We start from the raw sequence: 16490 nt of genomic DNA on the forward strand, positions 1-16490 counted from the left end.
AAATAATATATATATATATTATAAATATACATATATATTAATTATTTATATGAATATATTAATATATGATATGCATAGCTTAGCTATGCGCCAAAAAAAGCTGACCAAAAACGTTACATGCTTTTTTTTAAAAGGGATATTTTCATATTATGATATTGTCTCATGTGATATTTTTTCATGGGATTTTTCGAGAGTGATATTGAGCTGAGACACTCATGATATATGCACTGATAGAAGAATTCGGTTGATTGGAATTAAGAGCAATTAAATATTCGGGAATAGTCACCGAACGATTCATTCGAGCGGTAGCATGTGTAGCCGAATGACTCAATCAGTGGTTAAATCGATCCAACCTTTTTTTGTTTCCCATATATTTTATATAGGTAGGAAACAAAATGAAAATTAAAAATTACCACATGTCCTTTATCATAAAGTTGATTGCGAATGAATGATCGTTTTGATTGTTAACTTTTTATTTGTCTTCTGATTAGCTGATGAATGGATTGATCATTTCCATGACTACGAGGATGTTATTGTGGGCTACAGCCCTCACTTAGAGGAAGAGCACACGACAGCGCGCATGATTGCCTAGGGATACCATAAGACCTCCAAAATTATTGTGCATTTTCCGATAGGTTCTCTGTAAACAAATCAAGTTTTTCAGGGGAAAAAAGTTTTGCCTGAAAGACAAATGATGACTGATGACTATTTGTTTCCAGGGAACCTTGAGTGATGTTCCAAATAATTTTGAAGCTTCTGTGGTGTTCGAGGGATTATTTTTCCGACCCAAGTATCGGCCAATAGAATTGCCCCACCAGACGAAACTCATAGTTAAAAAACAAAAATTTCATATCTGTCAGTTTGTCGTGCGGTTAATTTGACTGGATAATGTTCTGTTTTTATAGAGCAATTACTAGAGGGAATTATCGAAAAAAAGAGTATAGGACCATTTAGGGTGTACCACGTGACGTCGAATGGTGCAATTCTATTGGTCGATATTTGGGTCGGAAGATAATCAATTGAATCGGGGGGTGAATATATAAAAAATAGTCGAATGATGCGATTCTATTGGTTGAAATTTGAAGAAAAAAATAATTAATAACATGTAGGCAAATATTTTTATATAATACTTTTGTTTAAATTTTATCTTTTTAGTCTTAAATGCATTGAAATTTGGGATCAAATTTGTGTTGCGGGAGCTACTCGAATGGTTATAAAAAAATAATGAAAAAAAGAGGAAAAATTATTGAAGGGCGCTAAAGAGCGATATTGTTTAAAAGGGATCTACCAAGTTTACAAAAAAATAATAAAAATTACGCAGCTTACCATTGCTCTAAGAAGATTGAGTGACAGCTAGATGCAATAGTAAGCTACGTATTTTTTATTATTTTTTAGCAAACTTGGTGAATCCCTTTTAAATAATATCGATCTTTAGCGCCCTTCAATAATTTTTCCTCTTTTTTTTTCATTATTTTTTCATGTCCATTCAAGTGCTTCCCCCAACACAAAATTGATCCCAAATTTTAATGTATTTCAAGTTAAAAATATAAAATTTAAACAAAAGCCGACGTTCGATAGATAGTTCACCCGGGCCTTAATTGAATATTTAAACGTTTTCTTAAGAAATATTTTCATTGGATTGCCCCAGGTGATGGAGCCTTACAACCCCTTCAAGAACGGTTCAGTCGAGGACTTCACGATAGGCACAGAAAATTGCGAGAACAAGATTGGATACTGCAATGGCCCCCTAAAAGCTGGATCCACATACAGAGTAAAAGTTCGTGCCTTCACAGCCCCTGATAAATTCACGGATACAAGCTACAGCTTTCCCATTCAAACAGGTGATTATTCTACCTAAAATAATGATTAAAGTTCGGTTATTGTAATTGTACGCTTTCGATGTTGGAGTGAATTCTTAAAAATTGAGTGAATTATTTCGCCAAGGGCCTTGGGGCCCTGAATTTATACATGGATTTACATGTACATGTCTCGCTCTTGAAGGATTGCTGCTGGCAGGTGAGAAACACTGTTGTTTGCCAGTGTTTAAAGTCTGTAGGATTGTTATTCGATATTTCAGCTGCAAACAGAATCTTGTTTGGATTATTCTTTAAATTACTGCCACATCCACAAGTCATTGTACGTTATGAACAAGCAATTGAAATTAACCGAAACACTTGAAAATAAACAGTACCCGACGATATTCAAATATTTTTACATTTTATCATTATCTACTTCAATAATTAAAATAGTAAACTCCTCATTAAATGAATTTACCTGGAGTCTATAAATAATAAATAATGCTAATTATTATTTTTCAGTAAATTACTAGCAAGTATTTAGAGATAATGAAGAAAAAGCATTTACTCTGAACACTATTCGTTTTACAGTTGATTTATCTCTAACCCATTGAATAAAAATGTAATCGATGTTCTGTTGAGCTTTCCAAGACTTTTTTCATTAACTGTCAAACAATAAAATCCCCTGAAAATTACGTAAATCTAATGGACTTCCCTATTGCTACTCAACAGATAAGGATAACACGACGATTATCGTGGGTGTGACAGTGCCGATAGTTCTTCTCCTGACGATGCTGGGTATTGGTTTATTAGTGAGGAGACACCGCAATCAGCGCAGAAAAATTACCGAGCCAAGGGCAACTGATAATCTCTCGCTTCCAGACAGCGTCATTGAGACGAGGTACACGTGCGGGAAAAAATAGAAAAGAATTTCAACTGGAATTTCCACCAATGCTATTAAAATTGCGATAAAATTTCTGCTGAGTAATAGAATTCTTTGTAGAAGTCATTTCCATTGTAATCGTTCAATTTTACGATTTTTATTTTGGATCGGGGAGTCTTCATTTAATTTTTAATTAAAACATTTCACTCGAAATTTCCGATTTTTTGGTAAATTGAAAAATTTGGTTTTTCGAAAAATGTTTGGCTGTAGACACAGTAATTTGAAATACAGTTGTAATTTGAAATAATGCACTTGAATATTTTTTAATCTCGGCTTTAATTTCAGTCGACCGATTCGAGTGGAGAATTTTGCGGAGCACTACAGGATAATGTCAGCAGACTCGGACTTCAGATTTTCGGAGGAATTCGAGGAGTTGAAACATGTGGGAAGGGATCAGCCCTGCACCGCTGCAGATTTGCCTTGCAACAGGCCGAAAAATCGATTTACAAATATTTTGCCATATGATCATAGCAGGTTTAAACTGCAGCCTGTGGATGATGAAGAGGGATCTGATTATATCAACGCTAATTATGTTCCTGTGAGTATTATTTATAATTATTTACTAATTATTATTGACTATTTTTCATAAGTTAATAAATTAATAGCCGTGATCATTGCAAAAATATTATTTTAAAATGAAATATCACATGAGATAACATTTCAACTTTTTTTGTAATACACGAAAATCAAATAGCCTACAATATTTTTGAATACTTTCTACTATATCATTATTTATAATAATAATTATTCATTGATTCCTGTGTGAGATGTAAACCGTTGATGAATTTTTTAATCATTTAGAATTTTTTAATTAATTATTAAACAGGCCGAATTTATGATGAACTACAGATTAAAAACCAAAATGAAACTCAAGGCAAAAAAATTTTTAAGATTATAGCGCATATTTTAAGGAGTGATATTTTAGTTAGTAAAATTTTGACGTAATAATTCAGCTAGTTAGGTTTTGACAATTAATATTACTCTCAGTTTTATTTAAATGAGATATCGAGTGAAACTGGTAACTGATGAATGAATTTTAGGGGCATAACTCGCCGAGGGAATTTATAGTGACCCAGGGACCCTTGCATTCGACTCGAGATGATTTCTGGAGAATGGTCTGGGAGAGCAATAGTCGAGCAATTGTGATGCTGACCCGATGCATCGAAAAGGGTCGAGAGAAGTGCGACCATTACTGGCCAATGGACACTTTACCAGTTTACTACGGGGATATATGCGTAACTGTTCTGAATGAGACACGTTATCCAGACTGGAGCATCACCGAGTTCATGCTCTGTCGAGGTGACGTCAAGAGGGTGATCCAACACTTTCATTTTACCACTTGGCCGGACTTTGGGGTGCCAAGTCCACCCCAGACACTTGCGAGATTTGTCAGGGCATTCAGGGAACGAGTGAGACCTGATCAGAGGCCAATAGTCGTTCACTGCAGTGCAGGGGTCGGCAGGAGTGGAACTTTTATTACTCTTGATAGAATACTCCAGCAGATTCAAGTCTCTGATTACGTTGATATCTTTGGGATTGTCTGGGTTATGAGGAAGGAGAGGGTCTGGATGGTTCAGACTGAGCAGCAGTACATCTGCATTCATCAGTGTCTACTTGCTGTACTCGAGGGACAGGACACACTCACTGGACCACCCAGGGAAATCCATGACAATCAGGGATTCGAAGGTACTATCTAAATTTCGGATGCACCCAAAATGCCGTATCACCATTTTTTTTTTCCTCGGGAAATTTTAACTAGAGTCGTATCACACTTTTGGCACGTCGTACTTAAAATTGCAAGTAAGAATACTTGGAATTTTTAGTAACGGCAGTGACATGAAATTTCTAAAGAATTTTACATCAAGGCCCGGGTGGACTATCTATCGAATGTCATCTTTTGTTTAAATTTTATCTTTTTAGCATAAAATACATTAAAATTTGGGATCAAATTTGTGTTCTTGTTTTCAATTTTCTGAGGGGAACGATAAAAAAAGGTGACGTAAAGTCATGTACAGATAATTTGAAATTCTAAATATCCGAAAAAAGTTATACTTGTTTCGAACTTTCTGAAAAAATGAAAATTCTCTATAGTACTTTTTTTTAGACGAAATCCACTTAAAAAAAATTGAAAGTTAGATTGAACGACAGATGATTCCTCATCATTTGCAATTTCCCGAGATAGGACTTGTCCAACATTTTCATTCAAATTTCCTGACGAATTTTAAAAAATGGTAATTCGGCATTTTTTCCTTCATTTCTTCTACACGTCCAAAGAAATATCGGACTCCGAAGAAACGATGACTCTAAATTCCTCAGATCCCCTCAATTATTATTTCAAAATCAATCCCACCAGGATGAGGAGATGATAATAAAAATCCCATACACAACGAATAAAAAACAATTCCCTTTTCTCTCCACCAATTCAAACCCCATTATTTCGGTAATTAAAATGCGTCAATGCGGATTGTCCGCAGTCGTAATTTCCAATCTGACTAATAAGAGATTCCCCTGAACGAATTTGAATCCAGGAAAGAACCAAACGTCCGTCGAGAATGCGATGAGTCCAGTAGCTGATGAAAAGGAGAGATGACCTTCAGATTCAGGAAACGAGGATGAGGGTAATTCCCCAGGCTTTCCCTAATCGTGCACGTCTGTTTTACCCAGCATTTTGTCTCATCCCATTGCATCGCATGATTACAATTATTTATTGTCTGATTTTATCTCACGTGCAAGCTATTATGTAGTGACCAGCAACTGATTCATGCAGTTTCTTCATATTGTATTGTTTTCTTTCACCAGAATTTATTAATTATTATTTATTTTTGACTCTAGATGTTCACGCATGAAACAAAAACTTTATCGGAGAAATTCTATTGTATTTGTATTAGAAATCCAGAGGAATTCGCTTGAAGTCAGAGTTTGATATTTTTCTTTTCGTGTAATGGAATTTGAAAATGAATTTTAATAGAATTCTTCAAGAGGATTCCCCGGAGAAACCTATTTTATTTATTTGTGAAACCTAGTTATTTATTTTTGCCCACATGGAGAGAAACATCGAATGAAAATTACGAGAAGTAGAAGGGGAACATTAAGTTTTTAATTGTAATTCGCTAAGTGAAGTTCAATGGAATGTGTGAGCTGGGAGAGAAATCGTACGAATTGTCAGGTGAAGTCTACAATCTGTCTCTTCAAAATTATCCATCAGTCTAATGACTCACTTCTGTGTTGAGATGTCATTCCGTCATTTTTTCCTAATGATTGAGACATTTTACGGAACAGAACGTGCAAACAACACGCGAGCCTCATAAAAATTGGATGTTCATAAATTTTTCATCGTTCAGGCATACTGAGTTCTGAATTTTCTCTGAGGTCTTACGTGTTTGGATCAAATTAAATGACAATCTCATACTTTTTTCGGTAGTCAACTTGAGAAATTATTCAACCTTTCAGATTTTTTTTCGTTCATTTCTCTAAAATCATTTGAAATCATTTGAAATCAGCGAAATCACTGTCATACTCCGGGATTATTCATTAGTGAAATCACTATGTCACCTTGGATTCAAATCACATAAAATCAATTCTGAAATCATGTGAAATCATGAGAAATCAGTAGAAATGTGTGGAGTGACATAATTTCATTGATTGCCTGTAATTTTATCTGAAATCATTTGAAATCATTCGAAAACATGAAATCGAAAGAAAAACCTCTTGAAATCACTTGGAGTCACTCGAAATCAATTATCCCCCCAGATCATTTGAAATCACTTTGAAATCATGTGAAATCAGCAATCATTCTGTCAATCCCTCGACGTCAACTGATTCGTAATTTTTATTGAATATTTCTCTCCGTCCATTTTTATTAATTTTTCTCTGTAATTTTGGAAGGAAATTCCATTCACTACTTCCATCGGAAATAACAGATAATTAATTTGAAAAAACGAGCCAGCTCCGATTGCATCCGACGATAGAATAAAAATATCATCACGAGCCTGAATAACCCACGTCGAGAGTCCGCTTGGCTTGATGTTCGCCGTGAAGGCGTAATTTCCATTTTCCCTTCCCAATAATTAACAAGTCCATTGTTATTTCTGTTTGCAGATGATGAGGGAATCGCCGAGTCCGGGATGTAAGAGATTTCACAAGATAAAACTCATCATTTTGTTGATTTAATCACCCCACGCTGGAGGCAATTGATCTGTGACAATTAGTGAAGAATGCTCAATTTTTAATTACTCTTTTCCATGATGTTTTAACTCATTGGATCGTGTCCCAGGAAGTGACAAGTATCCGTCCGCCACATAAATCGTGCAAAAATTGCATCGAGCATTTTCCGATTTTTCATTAAACTTTCGTAATCACCTTTTCATATCATCTTTTTTTTTCTACGAATCACGATTAGATTTGTAAAACTAGGTACTTAATAATTTGTTAGGGAGAGGACGAAGGCAGATTAGGGGTGAATAATGCACATTTTTTTATACATTTCGACAAGTGCACCTGAGAGAATTGAATGTTATTGAAGAGGGATTGTCCCCTCAGGTGCCAATTGATCTCTCTACCTCTTATTATTGTTTTTGTCTTTCTGAAATCATTTTTATATGAAAGAGTATTCGGCTGAATGGACCACTGTATGTACATATCTTCCCTACATATTAAAGAAATGTTTAAGCCTCGACGAAAATTGTATTTTAGCAGAATATTAATTATTGTTTTTGTTACCTTATTTTATTGATATTATTTTTATCAACGATGATGCTATTGTAATAATAACAATTCAATATCAAATTATTGTGTTTTTATTGCCTCGCCTTTTGTTCAATTCATCGAAAAGAAATTGAGGATTTATCTGTTATTACTTATAATTGAGAATTTTTACTGAGAAATCAGGAATACACTTTTCAATGTTTGTTTATTATCTTTGAACGTCGATTTTTGCAAAAATTATATGAAATTAAATGGGACACTCGCGAAAAACCGCTTTTACCTCACGCCCTGTCATTTCTTTTTTTTCGCAAAAAAATGTTGAAGACAGTCTAAAAGTGTTCAAGTGTTTTTGGAAATTGAATTTTTTCGTTTAATTATACCGATGATTTTTTCCTCTTTTAATTTTTCATCGGCGGTTTTTCCAAAAATTCTTATTGACTTTTCCAGAATAGGGTAGATCATAGAAAGCTCTGAATGAAATATCAATTACATTGTACGAAAAGTGTGAATTCTTGGCGTGATCGACTTTACTCGAACAACTAAAGTCTCTCGATTTTATCGAGATCGATCGATCACTCGATGAAATAAAATAAAATCGAATCAAAAAAACCTTCCTAGTCCAAAAAGGACACGCTCGGCACAATCGATTATCTCGAAAATCTCGAAATCATGGCGCGATTCCTTATTGGTCCGCCTAAAGTGGCGCGAGATTACAAAGTCTTTTCTGGTTTGATAAAAAAAAACACCATCTCCAAACAAAAAGATCAGCCTAGAAAGATGGAGAGCCAGATTCTATTACCCGGAGTATACAACAGTATAGAGTTCAAACAATCGTTGTAAGCTCTAATCAAACTCAATTGAAGCATTTCAATTATTGCCGAAGTACGGATTTTAAACCCCTTTTTTTACATATCGATACAATAATTATCGCATTATTCCCATCTTTCCATTCACTGAGCAAAACACTGAAACACACGTTTTAAATAAAATGAACTGGTGAAATTCACAAGAAAAATTAATGAGGCTTTCATAAAATGAATGAACTTTATTATTTTCTATCTAGATTTACACTAGCATAATCATAATCAACATTACAAAATCAACAAACTCTAAAATTAGAAATGTGTTCCGCCCAAAGCAATTTCATGCAATTTACAATAACACCATTTTAGTAATGAAAAATTTACTGCTGATGGATTTAATTACTAGCTCGTTTAGTAATTCATCAGAAAAGTCTTCTGCCAGCAGCGCCTCATGTCGTGTGATAAAATGACAAAATTCTTCACTGGATAACAATGTCAATTCCGTATCCCTGCCACTGTCACTATCGGTAATTAAACTACTGAAGAGAATCGCTCTCCGTACTGTGCGTAGATACAGCTAGTATTACTGAGATATTCCATTACTACTTGTCTATGGAACTCAGTGAATAAGATCATTCTCCACAATTTTAGTGCATCGTAATTACAGTGTTCATACCATGACTGCTCAGTCTATAAATTTCAATTGTTCATTCCAGTGCAATCTTCTTCTACTGAAATCCTTCTTTCTTTTATTATTTTTTTTTTTATCGTTGAGTCACAAATGGAACGTGAAAATCAAATGATGAGTCGTGGGATTTCACCATTTTTGGGGGGACTATACGATTTCTGTACTCGATACAGGGAACATTGACGAACATTGTTCGACAGTTGGACAATTACTTCCATCATTCATGAACACTGATAATGTTGATTCAATATTATCAAAAGGCAGTGTTTTGACATTGTCAAAGTGAGGATTGTTCCTATGGATCCGATGGTAATTTTCATTCATACTATATAAACTTATGATCCTAAGAAATTGTATTGATTTTCTATTGCAGTTCTATAATAATCCTGTTGAAGATCTATTGAAATTTTAATGGAACTCCAAGAGAACTCCTATAGAATTCTAATGGAAATTTAATAGAATTTATTCATCATTTTCATGATGAATTCTATAGGAGTTCTATTTAAATCTTTATAGAATTTTGTTAGAACTCCTATGAAATTCCACTAGAAATTCAATAGAATTAGCCTATAATAATTCTATAGGAGTTCTATTCAAATCTTTATAGAACTTTGTGAGAACTCTTATAGAATCCCACTAGAAATTGAATGGAATTAGGCTATAATAATTCTATAGGAGTTCTATTCAAATCTTTATAGATCTTTGTGAGAACTCCTATAGAACCCCACTAGAAATTCAATAGAATTAGCCTATAATAATTCTATAGGAGTTCTATTCAAATCTTTATAGAACTTTGTGGGAACTCCTATAGAATTCCACTAGAAATTTAATGGAATTACCCTATAATAATTCTATAGGAGTTCTATTCAAATCTTTATAGATCTTTGTGAGAACTCCTATAGAATCCCACTAGAAATTTAGTATATTTTGTCTAGAATAATCCTATAGGAGTTCCATTGAAAATTTGATAGACATCTGCGAGAACTCCTATAGAATCTCAATAGAAATTCAATACAATTTCCTAGAAAGAAAGCCGATTTAATGGGAACTCTATAATAATTCTATGAGAGTTCCATTAAAATTCAAACGGATCTAGAGAACTTTAGATCTTCTATAGAACGCCTTTAGAGCACCAATAGAAATTCACTGGAACTTCCTAAAAAAGACGCCAGCTTTTTCTACGATTTGCATTCAAGTCCACAAATCTCCATCAGGATAAAATTATAAAACGACTTTCGTTGACAACTCCAGCGAGAATTAGTCCTCCTCAGTAACGTCACTCACACCTCCGAGAACATCACGTCCTTGATACCACGAGTACTCGATGCCCTGGATCCTTGATATTTCCATAACCCTCGAGTAACTGTCATTATCAGCATCAACTCGCTGATAAACTCGTTCGTACGACATTAACAATATCGTCGCCACGCAATACTAACTAGTTTCGTCTGGAGACAAAAGATCCTCCGTCTGCGTGGCGACGTCTCTACCTCACGTATTTGACAATTCACTGTTGCATAGACTGTGATTCGACTCCCAAGGAAGTGGCGGTGGAGTGTGAATCAGAGATGGAGTTGAACATCGTGCTATTGAGCACTGATCCAGCGAGCAGCGGTCCATACCTGCACACAGAAAAACAAATTGCATTTTTTCATTCTATAGTTTTTTGCTTCTCCATGGAAACATTGCAATCGTTCGATTTTTCGATTTTCTAATTTTGCCTGGAAATGACGTAGAACGGTCTGAAACGTAAAAATACAAAGTTTGACTGTCATGTGTGTAATAAACGGGTAAATTAATTCCCAAAAATCTGAATCTTTGAGAGATTACAGGTATTCCATTTGGATGTCAAACATTAATGAAATTGATGGTAAAATAAGAGTTGAAAAATAAATAAATAACATGTGAAGTAACAATCATGTCTTCTACCATTAGGAACAGCCAACTGTTTGTTTTTTCGGGGAATTACCTGATAAGTCGAATCCCCCGATGCTGTTTATGTCCAGACCACCAGTGCTCGTTGCACAGCAATGCTGCTTTCCGCTCATTTGTTTTTTTCTGCACAAAATCTGCAATCGAATAATAATGTATTATCCCTTATCAGTGACGAGAGTCTCGAAATTATCGGATATTTCCCGATAGGTTTGTTGCAAACAAATGAACGTGTCAAGTTTTCCAGGTTAAGTCATGAACACGAAGCACGAGTGATTTTTCCGAAAAACTTGATAAGCTCGTTTGTTTGTAGGGAGCCTAGAGAGAAATATCCGATTAATTCCGAAGCTCGAGTCGTATTCGGGGGATTATTTTTTTCGTTTAAATTCCCGCCGATAGAATTGCACCCTGAGACGAAGTCTATATTCAAAATATGAAAAAATATATTTCAACTTAAAACAGAGATTTGAAAAGATGAGAAGCGGTATTTTCCTCGATGAATACCACAACTAAATTCGGCTAAAGACATTTTTTTTCTCAATGCACTATAATCAATCAATATACCATTGAGGCCTTGCAGGCTGGAATCACCTCAAGTGTAGATACAAAAAACTATTTCATGCCGCCGAGAGAGCCAATGATCAGGACGATCAGTCTGATTATTATTATTGTTATTAATTGTATTGACGTACCAAATTTTCTTGTAGCATGAAATTGACGGAGTTCTTTAGAATTGATAATTATTGATCGAATTGATTGAAGAATATTATCTGGAAGAATAACATTTTTCTGCAAATATAGTTCTCTCAAATAAATGAATCCATGGTAAAAGTCAATTTTTTCCTCCGTATAGAATTCTGTGATGTTTTTTTAAAACTTTTTTTCATACTCCTCTTTTTCTGGAAATCATAAAAATTTTCTTCTCTGTTATATGAAGATATTTCACGGTATTCTGAGTGATTCCCCACCGAAATTGGAAATGGCGAAAAATGAACGCTCGTAATACTTCCACTCAGAAGCTGAAAAATGGGAATTTTTTCAGCAGCACTAGTCCAGCGAGAAGATATATCTAACGTATTCGTGTCTCGAGAAACAGCAGTATAGTCGGACTTATTCTTTTTTCCTGTAGCTCGTAAATCAGGAAACCGCTGGAAAGTCAGAGAAACTGTTGGCAGTCACGAATTGAACCCCGAAACCGAGAAGTATTTTCAATAGTGTCTCGGATAGTACAGCTCCTGATACATTATCTTTTTTTCATGTTCAATGAATAAATGCGAAATTATACACCAGGAGAAAAATTCAATAAAAAATTCAATAAATATATGACGATTTCAATGCGAGAGAGAGGGAGAAGTATCGAGTTTAAAATGATTCTTCAGATTTGATAAGAAATTTTTAAAAAAATCATCTTTCTTATTAGCTTCTATTCATACTGATTTTGCAGAAAAAATTTCAAAATCATTAATTAATTTGTCGTCGTAATTATGAATATCGAGGTAGCATTAAAGAAAAAAGATATCCACCGCCAACAGATCGTCTGAAATTTTTGCAACTATGATTGTCAGCTATGAAATATTAGATATTGAATATCATGAATTCGAATAACCTTACCTTGGTATAAAATATGTCCCGTGAAATTCTGCGGAAGTGGTTGTTGAGCAGCCAGTAGAGAAATGGATTCCAGAAGCTGTTGGACAGTGCTAGCCACGTTGCGAGGAAATCAAGGAAAGGTGGTGGTTTACTTCCGGTGCAGGCAACAACAACTTCTTGAATGGTCCATGGAGTTACCATAACGATAAATCCGAGGCTCATTGCTGCCATTGTGCGGGATACCGATGTTGATAGTCGTCTCTCATGCGCAACGAACTGAGAATAATTCATTGTTCTTTAATTAATACCAACAACTCAACATAAAAATGGGAGTTAAAGTCAATTAAATATACAATAATATGTAGCAATTGTGATGATCCACCGGTGTCTCTTTTATTTTTCGGTTTTTATCCAAGGCCATGGAATACTTCTCTCGATTCGTACAATAAGAATAGAAATGCTGACAATTTATTGACGGGGATTTTTCTAAAAATATTAATTGTCCGTGATCTCGATCTCGATGGGTTAATAGTGATAATCATGTCCCTTTGGAGAAGGGTGGCATTGATTATGACTTTATGAATAAACTCGATGAATAATTATCGATATTCAAGGACTCTGTCAATTTATTCGTCTCAGAAAATTCGGTGTTTTAAGGAAATGAAAAATAATCAGTGGAGTTTATTCAAGGACATATCCCGAGCGGTTATTCATTGGTGAAATCACTGTGTCACTTTGGATTGAAATCACGTGGAATTAGTCCTGAAATGATGAGAAATGATGGGAAATTTGTGGAGTCGTATGATTCCATCGATTTCACATGAAGTCACTTGAAATCATTTGAAATCAGTGAAGTCACTTGTTATACTGAAGTCAGCATAAGTTTTAACATTGATTTTAGGAGTGGGGGACATGGTTACAAGTGGTAACTACGTGGAGTGGGGGTACCCAGAGAAGTAAAAGCTTATGCTGACTTTAGTATATATTCCGAATTTCCGTCACTTTCACTTTTGAAAAAAGGAAAAAATAAAACCCGACTCTATGGCATTCCACGATTTTGGAAACAAATCGATATTTTATGAGAATCTCTCCAGTCACCGTTGACTGTACTTCCTATTACGCAAATGATGGAATCGAAAATTTGAAATCAATGTAAACCAATTAAAATCATTTGCGATCATGAAATGGGAGAAAAGCCGCTTGAAATCATTTGAATCCACTTAATTCCCGAAATCATTTCAAGTCACTTTGAAATCATGTGAAATCCGTGATCATTATGTCACACAGATTTGCCAACCGCTTTTCTCCAAACGCTTGCTTTGATTTTATACCGTCACAGTTAATCGAGTGAAGTCGATCGCGCATGATTGACACTTTTCGAACACCGCAGTTCACTGAGAAAAAATTCTCTCAAAATTTAGTGTACCTTTTCACCAACGCTGGGACGTAACATGGGGTGTACAAGGAAATAGAGGGAGACACTGGACAAAATGGTATGCCTCACTCAAAAATTCGTATGTGGCACCCTAATTTTTGAGAGGCATGCATTACTTTTTCATGCGTTTCCTCCAGTTTCTCATGTGACCCTTCCGAAAAAATGTGTCAGCAGCATTTCAATTTCTCATTGATGGAGTACACTGATTTTTAGGGAAGTTTCTTACTAATTTTCAATGGAATTTTTTCTCCGTGTTGACATTTCATCCAGAGCTTTCAACGATCCCCCTATTCTGGAAAAATCAATAAGAATTTTAGGAGAGAAACCGCCGTCTGGCAACTCTGGGCCCAATAGGCCCAATAGGTTTTGGTAATGCCTAATTTCTACACGGAGACAGTCGGAAGGTCTCGGGTTCAAATCCCGGCTAGACTATCCATTTTTTCAGTAATTTTTCTTGTAAAAATTATATCATGAATTATTCTGTTCCCCTTCCTACCTCATCCAAATCTTATCCAAGAACTCCATTGACGCCACAAAAATGTGGAACTCTATGTCAACGCTGGTATCACGATATTCGATAATTAATAACCCCTCGCATACCCCACACTATATCACACTCTAAAGCAATATGATGATTACTATCCTAACCTAATTGGAATTGCCGGAAAATCACTCAATTGGAGAAGTAAATTTATGATCTGTTATGCCCCGCATTAAGTCAATTGCGTCATTATCGAATATGTGGACATATAGCATTGTCAGGGTGATAGGTGCCAGCGTAACTGGATTATGTTGACCAAGTAATGACTTATAAACAATCAAGTATTGTAGAGATAATTTGCGTATGCATAGGGCATATTTAAATCGGCCTCTCGTATCTGTCAGTCGTAATCATAATCAGTCAGATGATATAGTTAAAGTAATGAACTATTATATTTAAATACCTATAAACTATTGGTGGAATTTATCCTCCGAGCCTAGAACCTACAATAATTATAAGTACCACTTATAATTATGCGTACTGCCTCCCAATTTCTTCATAATTCCATGATTACGTAATATTGATATCATAATCTGGGGCACAAAGCAACAATCGTAACAGCAACGTAATTCGAAAAAAAAAAAAATTTCTCTCAGTTGATTGCCTCATTCTAATACAGCCCCCCCAAAAAAAAACAATCACGATATCGTTTTCGAATTCTTCCTTCCTACCGCGATTTATCACCCAAGCATGATGAATGTTCCAACTATATTGGTAACTCGTAATAAAAGTGTTAAAGTGTCAAAAGAGCCGTGATGAAAAAAAAAAAACTCATCCCTGGAGATAGTGCAGTCATCATTCTGTAAAAGTCGTGCCGGAAAGAGCACCGAGAGTTCCGCGAAGGGGGAGTGAGAAAATGTTGGAGTTGGGGGTTGAATCTTCTGGAACGGGGGCTAAACGCTTGGGCGGTAATTACCTCAACCCAAGGGGTAGAGCGATGAGTCCAAGACTTGCCCCAACGGTAGTGCCACATCGTATATACAGACTTGCAGTGACGGTCGATTATTTGATTTACGATTGGGTTCCTCATCATTTTCCTCTTCCTCGGTAACCGGCAAATCTATCCACCTCGCTGTTGCCAACTTTTGTGATTTAATTTTCCATTTTTATTGACAAATCAAATACGTCAAGCGCTCAACCGCAATCGCCCGCTGTATTATCGTTGTACTGCTTTTTGCCATATAAAATTGCAGCTCGGAGACAATATTAATGATATGTATTCCGTGTATGGGTTATGTAAGGGTTAAGTATAAACATAAATGCCGATAACATCGATTTTCTAATTTGAGGGTGAAATATACGTATTGAATCTCATATTTAACCCATATATATTTTACTTATAAACATCGATGTTCAAATTTATGGGTGAAGTAGGTAATTTAATATATATTTCATAGACCCTCATGAGGGTCAAATATATATTGAATCTCATATTTAACCCATATATATTTTACCCATAAACATCGATGTTCAAACTTATGGGTGAAGTAGGTAATTTAATATATATTTCATAGACCCTCATGAGGGTCAAAAAAATATTGAATTTCATATTTAACCCATATACATTTTACCCATAAACATCAATGTTCAAATTTATGGGTAGAGTAGGTAATTTAATATATATTTCATAGACCCTCGTGAGGGTCAAAAATATATTAAATCTGATATTTCACCCATATATATTTTACCCATAAACATCGATATTCAAATTTATGGGTAAAGTAGGTAATTTAATATATAATTGCATAGACCCTAATGAGGGTCAAATATATATTAAATCTCATATTTAACCCATATGTATTTTACCCATAAACATCGATGTTCAAATTTATGAGTGAAGTAGGTAATTTAATACATATTTCATAGACCCTCATGAGGGTCAAAAATATATTGAATCTCATATTTAACCCATATATATTCTACCCAAAAACATCGATGTTCAAATTTATGGGTAGAGTAGGTAATTTAATATATATTTCATGGACCCTCATGAGGGTCAAATATATATTGAATCTCATATTTAACCCATATATATTTTACCCATAAACGTCGATGTTC

General features: G+C 34.9%; 2 protein-coding genes across 3 annotated transcripts in view; one reads left to right on the forward strand and one right to left on the reverse strand.

The window, feature by feature from the left end:
- Window positions 1-7489, forward strand: part of LOC105264027 (Protein tyrosine phosphatase 4E) — a 27832-nt gene extending 20343 nt beyond the window's left edge. The window contains exons 7-12 of one of the 2 annotated variants that reach the window (XM_011300597.1): window positions 1649-1841; window positions 2529-2697; window positions 3025-3277; window positions 3780-4425; window positions 5268-5357; window positions 6838-7489. In XM_011300597.1, coding sequence (XP_011298899.1) covers window positions 1649-1841; window positions 2529-2697; window positions 3025-3277; window positions 3780-4425; window positions 5268-5329 — 1323 coding nt within the window. In that variant the 3' untranslated portion in view covers window positions 5330-5357; window positions 6838-7489. The remainder of the gene's footprint in view (window positions 1-1648; window positions 1842-2528; window positions 2698-3024; window positions 3278-3779; window positions 4426-5267; window positions 5358-6837) is intronic. The other variant, XM_011300598.1, reaches the window with a different exon arrangement.
- A 1938-nt stretch (window positions 7490-9427) lies between these two features.
- The window catches only part of LOC105264028 (trace amine-associated receptor 9), a 26269-nt gene continuing 19206 nt past the window's right edge, over window positions 9428-16490 (reverse strand). The window contains exons 6-8 of the mRNA XM_011300600.1: window positions 12478-12732; window positions 10904-11003; window positions 9428-10556 (exon numbers count right to left, since the gene is read on the reverse strand). Of these exons, the coding sequence (XP_011298902.1) occupies window positions 10426-10556; window positions 10904-11003; window positions 12478-12732 (486 nt within the window). The 3' untranslated portion in view covers window positions 9428-10425. The remainder of the gene's footprint in view (window positions 10557-10903; window positions 11004-12477; window positions 12733-16490) is intronic.

The sequence above is a fragment of the Fopius arisanus genome, unplaced genomic scaffold, assembly GCF_000806365.1.
Source record: "Fopius arisanus strain USDA-PBARC FA_bdor unplaced genomic scaffold, ASM80636v1 scaffold00018, whole genome shotgun sequence".
NCBI classification, from domain to species: Eukaryota; Metazoa; Arthropoda; class Insecta; order Hymenoptera; family Braconidae; genus Fopius; species Fopius arisanus.